This window comes from Argopecten irradians, chromosome 3 (genome assembly GCF_041381155.1).
Source record: "Argopecten irradians isolate NY chromosome 3, Ai_NY, whole genome shotgun sequence".
NCBI classification, from domain to species: domain Eukaryota; kingdom Metazoa; phylum Mollusca; class Bivalvia; order Pectinida; family Pectinidae; genus Argopecten; species Argopecten irradians.
The window spans coordinates 68,543,206-68,556,467 of NC_091136.1; the positions used below are offsets into that span (position 1 = coordinate 68,543,206).

Here is a 13,262-nt window from a genome sequence, read left to right on the forward strand (position 1 = left end):
GGGCCCAGATGAGGAAAAATTACATTTTCATTTTTTCACATTTTTATTTACTTTATGGTGTGTAGATCAGGTTCACAAAATATTAAAGCCGAAGGATAAAGCATTTCAGAGATATCCGACTTTGAATGAGGCAACATTTACTTTCTTTTCTGACAAAATTAGCGACGTCAAATCATCACGTCATGAACATTGACGTCATGTTACAAGGCTGTCAAAGATGTTACATAAAACATACACGTTTGCACATATCTATGCTTTGGACTGGTCTTTAATACTTGTAATATATTAAAGGCCCACTACCGTTCCGAAACGGCTTTAAATTTTTAAAAATGGGAATGTAAAACAAGATCGATAATTTTGTAGAGCCGCAAAATTATTAACTTACCGTTAAAACTATATTTATCATCACCTTCTGAACGATTTGATTAAAATAAATAAAATGTTTATTTTCATAACGCGGGTCGTATTATGTTTCCCGCCGTCGTCCTAAATACCGGGCGGTAGTTGACTATCACTGCGCCAGACGACAAAACAGTGAATTGACTCTCCACTGTTTTCATACATTACACAGGAAATCTTGCATATGTTTGGTGTCGTAACCTTATTTTAGGTCATCGGTACGCATTTTCTGATGTTATTAATGGTTTTTTAAGAAACCTTTATATTTTGCTCCAGAAAGGTAATGGGCCTTTAACAAAGTTAAGCTTTAGCTCGATCAGTGTTACATGTAGCTACGTTATTGTCCATTTTATCAAAATACAAGTTAATCTGTGACACGTTTATGTAACAATATAATTCGACGATTTGACGGGGTGACACACTGCGTGTTGTGTGTAACAAAAAATATTCGTGTGTACTTTAGGTTCGTGGTTGGAACTTTCAAATGTTTTCATGTGTAGAGATATTTATGGTTCGTCAATGATACAATGTACTACCCTACCATTAATACATCAAATATGATAAGTTGTTTTTTATATTCATGGTCCACAGCAACCGCCAAAAGAACAACTTCATGAGGAAATTTCATGCAATGATATTCATTTGTATTTTCGTATTCAAAATTTCACGAAAAGCGAAGATCTGTGCATTGGATTAAAGTGTATATGCTTTCAGATTCTTTTAACTAGAATGTTGGTATACGAATAATGGTGCGACCGACGAGATATACATGTATATGTAACGAAGAAGTCAAATACTATCCTATACATGAACAGATTTAGATAATTATTGTGTCAACATTTAAAACTAAAACGATGTATGTCTTTAACTATTTTGTTTCTGTTGAACGTGTTTTTTGAGTCGAATACTAACAAGTTCTTAAAGGGCCACTACATTTCCGAAACATCTTTTATTGGGAATGCAAAACGAAATTGATAATTTTATAGTGTCACAAAAGTTATTAACTTACCGTTAATAATACACTTACTATCACATTCTTAACAATTTATTGAAATAAATCAAATGCTTATTTTCATAACGCGGGTCGTTTGATGTTTCCCGCCGTCGTCCTAATTACCGCGCGTCGGTTGATTATCACTGCGCCAGACGGCAAAACAGCGACATGAATCTTCACTGTTAACATAGTTTACGCAGGGAATCTTGCATTTGATCGGTGTTATAACATCCTCTTAGACCATTTATATACCTTTTCGAATAGTATTATTGTTTTTAAGAAACTTTTATTTTTGTTTCACAAAGGTAGTGGGCCTTAAAATTGTGAACCAGAATTTTTTTGTTTTATATCATGTAGATAGACAGACACATCTATTCATATATACATGCTACTGAATTTAGTAATACTGACCCATTATGGCACTTAAAACAAAAACCTGTGGATGGAGGGATCGAATTTCAAAAACTATTGATCGCATTTACATTTCAGACCGTTTCCTTGCTATATATCTGCTAGACAACTCAAGAATGAAACCTAGTTATTAGAGTTCTACTTTATGTTTATTTTATATATATGTAAAAAGCAAATAAGATGTAGACAGGGTCTCTAGATATTGCAATAAGCACGATTGAAAAGAAAAAGACGCAAAACATGTTTCAAACAGAGGGGTCTGAGAATTAGTAACAGTTTATATCAATTTAAACACACACCACAGTTTCCAATAAATCACTATAGAGGTCTATTGGACCAAACATTCACTTCATTTTTAAGTGTTCCGTTAACTCTACTATGAGAACAATTTTCTTTAATAGTCATAAAGATATAATTAACCACCATCTAACAGATTTTGAAAATTTTATACGACTCTTGTCTTCTAATGATCTAAAACTTCTACAGGATTTAGGCCTCTTTCTTTCAAAGTCATTTGAACTTAGGAAAGCTGGCTTGATAAGTTGTTGCTTTGATCTACTGTGTGTTATATACATGTATGTTTTGCTATCGATCCATTTTATGTGGATGTAAGAAGCAATAAAATTGAATTGAATTGAATTGAATTGAAATATATACTGCTAATGGGCCAATTATCATTACCCGAGTATCTTACGGACAACGAAGGATAGTTGTACCAGGCCTGGCCGGATATCGGACGATGCTTAAACGAATATGTGAAGGATATGTGGCCGATTATGAAATTCTACGGGACACCAGAGAGATTTTAACTTCGACTCTCTTCGGGTACGTCCCCGATGTCTCTTCGGGTACGTCTGTGATGCTGTGTGTCTGAGAGCCCCGACCACCGGCCCGCTGTTGCCCGGCCGGAGGCCAAGCAAAAATGGCTAAAATCCATGCTGGGAGTACATCTTAAGTTTTATCGGAAGGGGTTATGACCAAAGTATAAGTACTGAACTATACGGACGTCCACTATAAATACTGTATTACTGTCACATGAATCGTTTCTAGATGTTAACCGGATCCTTATTATCATCGTCGCAAAGTTCTACAAGAAAATAGACATCTTCTTTCTACACTGATCAGAAACTTAACTTATAGAATCTCTCTCTCTCTCTCTCTCTCTCTCTCTCTCTCTCTCTCTCTCTCTCTCTCTCTCTCTCTCTCTCTCTCTCCCCCCCCCCTCTCTCTCTCTCTCTCTCTCTCTCTACTAGAATTACATATGTATACATGCAAGGAAAAGAATATTTATAGAGCTAAACACCTGTATTATCGGATGATGAAATCTGCATCCTTGTCCTCTGAAGGAATACGTCTAACACAATTTTCTTGCCTTTATTCTGCTTTTAAACAACATCCCGTTTGTTGCATTTTAAGTTTCCGCACTCGTGATATTTTTGCTACATGTATATCAATGTATTCGGTATAATTTCAGTGACTTTTACGGCTTTTATTTTCGATCTTTTATTTTAAATATATTACGAAATATTGCAAAATATTATTAACTTATGAAAGAGCAAAGCCTGTGAAATTTTCAGAATATCCGTGGAGAAACAATATTGCTAGATACGATCAAAAAATGTTGAACTGTCTTAAATTTATTTATAAATATAGTGTCTGGATCCCATAATTTGTTGCATATTACAGTTTCAGTCGAATAAAAGCATTAACTACTGATTGAGATATATCAGGTTTTTTTCACTCTTATCTTTGTTCTTTGATTGTCATCTCTACTAAAGAAGAGAAAAACAATCTCAATATTTTTTTTTCTAATGTCTATTCACAGCTATATTTATTTATTTTATTTATATTTTGCTAGAAAGTACCTACATGTATATACTGATCACCTGACACTCACCAGTCTACTCTTCATATTATGTATTGATATGGTACAGGTAGTTAAATTTACACATCAAATGCGGGCTTAATGAACCGTCGTTTATTGAGAGTTTCCGCAAATACACGTGGTGACGTCGGTAAAAAATGTGCGTAACTTTATAACGTCATTTATTCCGACGTCATAATCGCCGCATCTGGGCCCATTTTGTCAGTCGCCGTCACATATAGGTTCCCCTAGGGCCATAGTTGTGCATATTGCATTTTGGGACTGATCTGTCAACAAGATGGCCGACTGGCAGCCATTTTGGATTTTGATAGTTAAAGTTTGTTACCGCTATTTCTCAAAAAGTGCTGCAGGGATCTTTCTCAAATTTCATATATAGGTTCCCCTAGGGCCCTAGTTGTGCATATTGCATTTTGGGACCGATCGGTCAACAAGATGGCCGACAGGCGGCCATCTTGGATTTTGATAGTTAAAGTTTGTTACCGCTATTTCTCAGAAAGTACTGAAGGGATCTTTCTCAAATTTCATATGTAGGTCCCCCTAGGACCCTTGTTGTGCATATTGCATTTTGGGACCGATCGGTCAACAAGATGGGCGACAGGTGGCCATCTTGGATTTTGATAGTTAAAGTTTGTTACCGCTATTACTCAAAAAGTACTGAAGGGATCTTTCTCAAATTTCATATATAGGTTTCCCTAGGGCCCTAGTTGTGCATATTGCATTTTGGAACCGATCAGTCAACAAGATGGCTTGGATTTTGATAGTTAAAGTTTGTTACCGCTATTTCTCAAAAAGTACTGAAGGTATCGTTTACAAATTTCATATGAAGGTTCCCCAAGGACCCTAGTTGTGCATATTGTTAATTGGGACCGATCGGTAAACAAGATGGCCGACCGACGGCCATATTGGATTTTGATTGTTAAAGTTTGTTACCGCTATTTCTCAGAAAGTACTGAAGGGATCTTTCTCAAATTTTATGTGTAGGTTCCCCTTGTACCCTAGTTGTGCATAGTACCTTTTAGGACTGATGCATAATGCCTTTCGGGACTGATCGGTAAACAAGATGGCCAACCGGCCGCCATCTTAGATTTCATTGTTGAAGTTTGTTACCACTATTTCTTAGAAAGTACTATAGCGATCTGTCTCAAATTTTATATGTCATGTGTTTGAAAAAGTTTGAAAAGCAGGGAAAAGATCCCTCTTTCCATTGTCAGACATAGATCTTTCTTTGGTGGGCGCCAAGATCCCTCTGGGATCTCTTGTTTGAGTCTGTTAATTTGTCATATTTCCATGTTTAAGTTTTTGAGCAAGTTTCTATTTTGTCTATTGTTTAAGCTTAAGTCATCATAAATGTTTATGATTTTATTTTCCTAATGTGTATGGATGCTGAACGTGATAATACAACCAATTTGGGGCCCTTTAGGGGGGTTTTGAGTCTGTTTATTTGTCATATTTCCATGTTAAAGTTTTTGAGTAAGTTTCTATTTTGTCAATTGTTTAAGCATAAGTCATCATAAATGTTTATGATTTCATTTTCCTAATATGTATGGATGCTGAACGTGATAATAGAACCAATTTAGGGCCCTTTAGGGTGTTTTTGAGTCTGTTAATTTGTCATATTTTCATGTTTAAATAGTAAATACTTGAACATCAACTTCTTCTGAATAGGCGAGTTTTGCTGTTCTCCAACAGCTCTTGTTTTAAATGTTGACTGTTAAGGTTATTTGAGGAATTTGATTTTTTTTTCACAGCTAAAAGCCAATCAGATTGATGATTTGTTGTAAACATGCATATTTAGCAGTATTCCTTTTTAAGTGCCATTGAGCTATGCTGCACTAAAATCATTTAAATAGCCATAAATAATGAGGATAGTGCATATTCGTCATTACAATAACTTGTTCAAGCTTGTTTTTTCCATTAAATTGGATTGCATCAAAACAAGTACCTTTATAGTATATGGCCCCAACCCCAGCCCATTGGGCCTTTTTTGGGGTAATCCAGCCAAAGAGATATGATAAGGCTGAATATTAAAAATCCTTTTTTCAGTTCTACTATGGAGATACTTCTTTTTTGTTTTCAGGCAGCTTGTTGTACATGGATTCGCTGTTGATGAAAAAGGCAAGAAAATGTCAAAGTCCATTGGGAATGTGGTAGATCCTGACACTGTTATTTATGGTGGGAGAGTAAGTAGCTTGATGGTCATTTGGTTGTTATAGTTACCTGATCCTTTGGGAATCTAGTAGATCTAATTGATGTATGGTTGGAAAGTAAGACATTCTATTGTCATAATAACATTTAGCCTATTGGAAAATAATTGTTAAGTATAGGTATTTCTGTTGCCATAGTTACATTCAATTTAAACAAAATGATTTCAATCTTGACAAACAATAAAGGTAATCTGCTAGTCCACTGGTAAACAAAGGTAAACTGCTAGTCCAGTGGTACACAAAGGTAATCTGCTAGTCCAGTGGTACACAAAAGTAATCTGCTGTACCACTGGTACACAAAGGTAATCTGCTAGTCCACAGGGAATGATAGTTATCTTAAAGAGCATTAAGAGAAGAAGTAAGAGAGTAAGAAAATTACCAGCTAGTAAAATTACAAATTTATCAATGGGACTTATTCACATATCACGTGACACCTGATAACGTTTGCACAGGACTATTGTTTCAATTGGTGGTGGAATTAAGCTAAGCGATGATATCAGCAGTAAAAATTACAAAGAGTTACGGTTATGTTCCATCAACACTGGAGATACTAGTCCCACACAAACGTTATCCTGTATCGCTTGGTACATTAATTAGTCCCATTACTACCAGCCTACTCAAAAGTCACTACACAACTGGTTCCTATTGTGTAAATCTAATTTGGTTATATGTGTATAATGATGTATGATGATTGTATCCCAGTAGAACCAGAACAAGGAGCCGTCCTATGGTATATGATGATAGAATCTTGTATCCCATTAGAACCAAAACAGGGAGCAGTCCTATGGTATATGATGATAGAATCTTGTATCCCATTAAAACCAAAACAGGGAGCCGTCCTATGGTATATGATGATAGAATCTTGTATCCCATTAGAACCAGAACAAGGAGCCGTCCTATGGTATATGATGATAGAATCTTGTATCCCATTAGAACCAGAACGAGGAGCCGTCCTATGGTATATGATGATAGAATCTTGTATCCCATTAGAACCAGAACGAGGAGCCGTCCTATGGTATATGATGATAGAATCTTGTATCCCATTAGAACCAGAACAAGTAGCCGTCCTATGGTATATGATGATAGAATCTTGTATCCCATTAGAACCAGAACAAGGAGCCGTCCTATCGTATAGATGATAGAATCTTGTATCCCATTTGAACCAAAACAGGTAGCCGTCCTATGGTATATGATGATAGAATCTTGTATCCCATTAGAACCAGGACAAGGAGCCGTCCTATGGTATATGAGCCGTCCTATGGTATATGATGATAGAATCTTGTATCCCATTAGAACCAGGACAAGGAGCCGTCCTATGGTATATGATGATAGAATCTTGTATCCCATTAGAACCAGAACAAGGAGCCGTCCTATGGTATATGATGATAGAATCTTGTATCCCATTAGAACCAGAACAAGGAGCCGTCCTATGGTATATGATGATAGAATCTTGTATCCCATTAGAACCAGGACAAGGAGCCGTCCTATGGTATATGTTGATAGAATCTTGTATCCCATTGGAACCAGGACAAGGAGACGTCCTATGGTATATGATGATAGAATCTTGTATCCCATTAGAACCAGAACAAGGAGCCGTCCTATGGTATATGATGATAGAATCTTGTATCCCATTAGAACCAGGACAAGGAGCCGTCCTATGGTATATGATGATAGAATCTTGTATCCCATTGGAACCAGGACAAGGAGCCGTCCTATGGTATATGAGCCGTCCTATGGTATATGATGATAGAATCTTGTATCCCATTAGAACCAAAACAGGGAGCCGTCCTATCGTATAGATGATAGAATCTTGTATCCCATTAGAACCAAAACAGGGAGCCGTCCTATGGTATATGATGATAGAATCTTGTATCCCATTAGAACCAGGACAAGGAGCCGTCCTATGGTAAATGATGATAGAATCTTGTATCCCATTAGAACCAGAACAAGGAGCCGTCCTATGGTATATGATGATAGAATCTTGTATCCCATTAGAACCAGAACAAGGAGCCGTCCTATGGTATATGATGATAGAATCTTGTAACCCATTAAAACCAAAACAGGGAGCCGTCCTATGGTATATGATGATAGAATCTTGTATCCCATTAGAACCAGGACAAGGAGCCGTCCTATGGTATATGATGATAGAATCTTGTATCCCATTAGAACCAGGACAAGGAGCCGTCCTATGGTATATGATGATAGAATCTTGTATCCCATTAGAACCAGGACAAGGAGCCGTCCTATGGTATTGATGATAGAATCTTTTATCCCATTAGAACCAGGACAAGGAGCCGTCCTATGGTATATGATGATAGAATCTTGTATCCCATTAGAACCAGGACAAGGAGCCGTCCTATGGTATATGATGATAGAATCTTGTATCCCATTAGAACCAGGACAAGGAGCCGTCCTATGGTATTGATGATAGAATCTTGTATCCCATTAAAACCAAAACAGGGAGCCGTCCTATGGTATATGATGATAGAATCTTGTATCCCATTAGAACCAGAACAAGGAGCCGTCCTATGGTATATGATGATAGAATCTTGTATCCCATTAAAACCAAAACAGGGAGCCGTCCTATGGTATATGATGATAGAATCTTGTATCCCATTAGAACCAGGACAAGGAGCCGTCCTATGGTATATGATGATAGAATCTTGTATCCCATTAGAACCAGAACGAGGAGCCGTCCTATGGTATATGATGATAGAATCTTGTATCCCATTAGAACCAGAACAAGGAGCCGTCCTATGGTATATGATGATAGAATCTTGTATCCCATTAGAACCAGAACAAGGAGCCGTCCTATGGTATTGATGATAGAATCTTGTATCCCATTAGAACCAAAACAGGGAGCCGTCCTATGGTATATGATGATAGAATCTTGTATCCCATTAGAACCAGAACAAGGAGCCGTCCTATGGTATATGAGCCGTCCTATGGTATATGATGATAGAATCTTGTATCCCATTAGAACCAGAACAAGGAGCCGTCCTATGGTATATGATGATAGAATCTTGTATCCCATTAGAACCAGAACAAGGAGCCATCCTATGGTATATGATGATAGAATCTTGTATCCCATTAGAACCAGAACAAGGAGCCGTCCTATGGTATTGATGATAGAATCTTGTATCCCATTAGAACCAGAACAAGGAGCTGTCCTATGGTATTGATGATAGAATCTTGTATCCCATTAGAACCAGAACAAGGAGCCGTCCTATGGTATATGATGATAGAATCTTGTATCCCATTAGAACCAGAACAAGGAGCCGTCCTATGGTATATGATGATAGAATCTTGTATCCCATTAGAACCAGAACAAGGAGCCGTCCTATGGTATATGATGATAGAATCTTGTATCCCATTAGAACCAGAACAAGGAGCCGTCCTATGGTATTGATGATAGAATCTTGTATCCCATTAGAACCAAAACAGGGAGCCGTCCTATGGTATATGATGATAGAATATTGTATCCCATTAGAACCAGGACAAGGAGCTGTCCTATGGTATATGATGATAGAATCTTGTATCCCATTAGAACCAAAACAGGGAGCCATCCTATGGTATATGATGATAGAATTTTGTATCCCATTAGAACCAAAACAGGGAGCCGTCCTATGGTATATGATGATAGAATATTGTATCCCATTAGAACCAAAACAGGGAGCCGTCCTATGGTATATGAGCCGTCCTATGGTATTGATGATAGAATCTTGTATCCCATTAGAACCAGAACAAGGAGCTGTCCTATGGTATTGATGATAGAATCTTGTATCCCATTAGAACCAGGACAAGGAGCCGTCTTATGGTATATGATGATAGAATTTTGTATCCCATTAGAACCAGAACAAGGAGCCGTCCTATGGTATTGATGATAGAATCTTGTATCCCATTAGAACCAGAACAAGGAGCTGTCCTATGGTATTGATGATAGAATCTTGTATCCCATTAGAACCAGAACAAGGAGCCATCCTATGGTATATGATGATAGAATTTTGTATCCCATTAGAACCAGAACAAGGAGCCGTCCTATGGTATTGATGATAGAATCTTGTATTCCATTAGAACCAAAACAGGGAGCCGTCCTATGGTATATGATGATAGAATATTGTATCCCATTAGAACCAAAACAGGGAGCCATCCTATGGTATATGATGATAGAATCTTGTATCCCATTAGAACCAGGACAAGGAGCCGTCCTATGGTATTGATGATAGAATCTTGTATCCCATTAGAACTAGGACAAGGAGCCGTCCTATGGTATATGATGATAGAATCTTGTATCCCATTAGAACCAGGACAAGGAGCCGTCCTATGGTATATGATGATAGAATATTGTATCCCATTAGAACCAGGACAAGGAGCCGTCCTATGGTATATGATGATAGAATCTTGTATCCCATTAGAACCAAAACAGGGACCGTCCTATGGTATATGATGATAGAATCTTGTATCCCATTAGAACCAGAACAAGGAGCCGTCCTATGGTATATGATGATAGAATCTTGTATCCCATTAGAACCAGAACAAGGAGCTGTCCTATGGTATATGAGCCGTCCTATGGTATATGATGATAGAATCTTGTATCCCATTAGAACCAGGACAAGGAGCTGTCCTATGCTTTATGATGATAGAATCTTGTATCCCATTAGAACCAGAACAAGGAGCCGTCCTATGGTATATGATGATAGAATCTTGTATCCCATTAGAACCAGGACAAGGAGCCGTCCTATGGTATTGATGATAGAATCTTGTATCCCATTAGAACCAGGACAAGGAGCCGTCCTATGGTATAGGATGATAGAATATTGTATCCCATTAGAACCAGGACAAGGAGCTGTCCTATGGTATATGATGATAGAATCTTGTATCCCATTAGAACCAGAATAAGGAGCCGTCCTATGGTATATGATGATAGAATCTTGTATCCCATTAGAACCAGGACAAGGAGCCGTCCTATGGTATATGATGATAGAATCTTGTATCCCATTAGAACCAGGACAAGGAGCCGTCCTATGGTATATGATGATAGAATCTTGTATCCCATTAGAACCAGGACAAGGAGCCGTCCTATGGTATATGATGATAGAATTTTGTATCCCATTAGAACCAGGACAAGGAGCCGTCCTATGGTATATGATGATAGAATCTTGTATCCCATTAGAACCAGGACAAGGAGCCGTCCTATGGTATATGATGATAGAATCTTGTATCCCATTAGAACCAGAACAAGGAGCCGTCCTATGGTATATGATGATAGAATCTTGTATCCCATTAGAACCAGAACAAGGAGCCGTCCTATGGTATTGATGATAGAATCTTGTATCCCATTAGAACCAGATCAAGGAGCCGTCCTATGGTATATGATGATAGAATCTTGTATCCCATTAGAACCAAAACAAGGAGCCGTCCTATGGTATATGATGATAGAATCTTGCATCCCATATGAACCAAAACAGGGAGCCGTCCTATGGTATATGATGAAAGAATATTCTATCCCATTAGAACCAGGACAAGGAGCCGTCCTATGGTATATGATGATAGAATCTTGTATCCCATTAGAACCAGAATAAGGAGCCGTCCTATGGTATATGACAATAGAATCTTGTATCCCATTAGAACCAGGACAAGGAGCCGTCCTATGGTATATGATGATAGAATATTGTATCCCATTAGAACCAGGACAAGGAGCCGTCCTATGGTATATGATGATAGAATCTTGTATCCCATTAGAACCAAAACAGGTAGCCGTCCTATGGTATATGATGATAGAATATTGTATCTTATTAGAACCAAAACAGGGAGCCATCCTATGGTATATGATGATAGAATATTGTATCCCATTAGAACCAGAACAAGGAGCCGTCCTATGGTATTGATGATAGAATCTTGTATCCCATTAGAACCAGAACAAGGAGCCGTCCTATGGTATTGATGATAGAATCTTGTATTCCATTAGAACCAAAACAGGGAGCCGTCCTATGGTATATGATGATAGAATATTGTATCCCATTAGAACCAAAACAGGGAGCCATCCTATGGTATATGATGATAGAATCTTGTATCCCATTAGAACCAGGACAAGGAGCATTCCTATGGTATTGATGATAGAATCTTGTATCCCATTAGAACTAGGACAAGGAGCCGTCCTATGGTATATGATGATAGAATCTTGTATCCCATTAGAACCAGAACAAGGAGCCGTCCTATGGTATTGATGATAGAATCTTGTATCCCATTAGAACCAGAATAAGGAGCCGTCCTATGGTATATGATGATAGAATCTTGTATCCCATTAGAACCAGGACAAGGAGCCGTCCTATGGTATATGATGATAGAATCTTGTATCCCATTAGAACCAGGACAAGGAGCCGTCCTATGGTATATGATGATAGAATCTTGTATCCCATTAGAACCAGGACAAGGAGCCGTCCTATGGTATATGATGATAGAATCTTGTATCCCATTAGAACCAGAACAAGGAGCCGTCCTATGGTATATGATGATAGAATCTTGTATCCCATTAGAACCAGAATAAGGAGCCGTCCTATGGTATATGATGATAGAATCTTGTATCCCATTAGAACCAGGACAAGGAGCCGTCCTATGGTATTGATGATAGAATCTTGTATCCCATTAGAACCAGGACAAGGAGCCGTCCTATGGTATATGATGATAGAATCTTGTATCCCATTAGAACCAGGAAAAGGAGCCGTCCTATGGTATATGATGATAGAATCTTGTATCCCATTAGAACCAGGACAAGGGCCGTCCTATGGTATATGATGATAGAATCTTGTATCCCATTAGAACCAGGACAAGGAGCCGTCCTATGGTATATGATGATAGAATCTTGTATCCCATTAGAACCAGAACAAGGAGCCGTCCTATGGTATATGATGATAGAATCTTGTATCCCATTAGAACCAAACAAGGAGCCGTCCTATGGTATATGATGATAGAATCTTGTATCCCATTAGAACCAGAACAAGGAGCCGTCCTATGGTATATGATGATAGAATCTTGTATCCCATTAGAACCAGAACAAGGAGCCGTCCTATGGTATTGATGATAGAATCTTGTATCCCATTAAAACCAGATCAAGGAGCCGTCCTATGGTATATGATGATAGAATCTTGTATCCCATTAGAACCAAAACAAGGAGCCGTCCTATGGTATATGATGATAGAATCTTGTATCCCATTAGAACCAAAACAGGGAGCCGTCCTATGGTATATGATGATAGAATCTTGTATCCCATTAGAACCAGGACAAGGAGCCGTCCTATGGTATATGATGATAGAATCTTGTATCCCATTAGAACCAGGACAAGGAGCCGTCCTATGGTATATGATGATAG

At 38.0% G+C, this 13,262-nt stretch overlaps 1 protein-coding gene across 2 annotated transcripts in view; it reads left to right on the plus strand.

Moving 5' to 3' along the window:
* Nucleotides 1-13,262, plus strand: part of LOC138319420 (isoleucine--tRNA ligase, mitochondrial-like) — an 82,915-nt gene that overhangs the window by 54,637 nt on the left and 15,016 nt on the right. For both annotated transcript variants that reach the window (XM_069262562.1, XM_069262563.1), the window contains one exon: nt 5,767-5,869. In XM_069262562.1, coding sequence (XP_069118663.1) covers nt 5,767-5,869 — 103 coding nt within the window. The remainder of the gene's footprint in view (nt 1-5,766; nt 5,870-13,262) is intronic.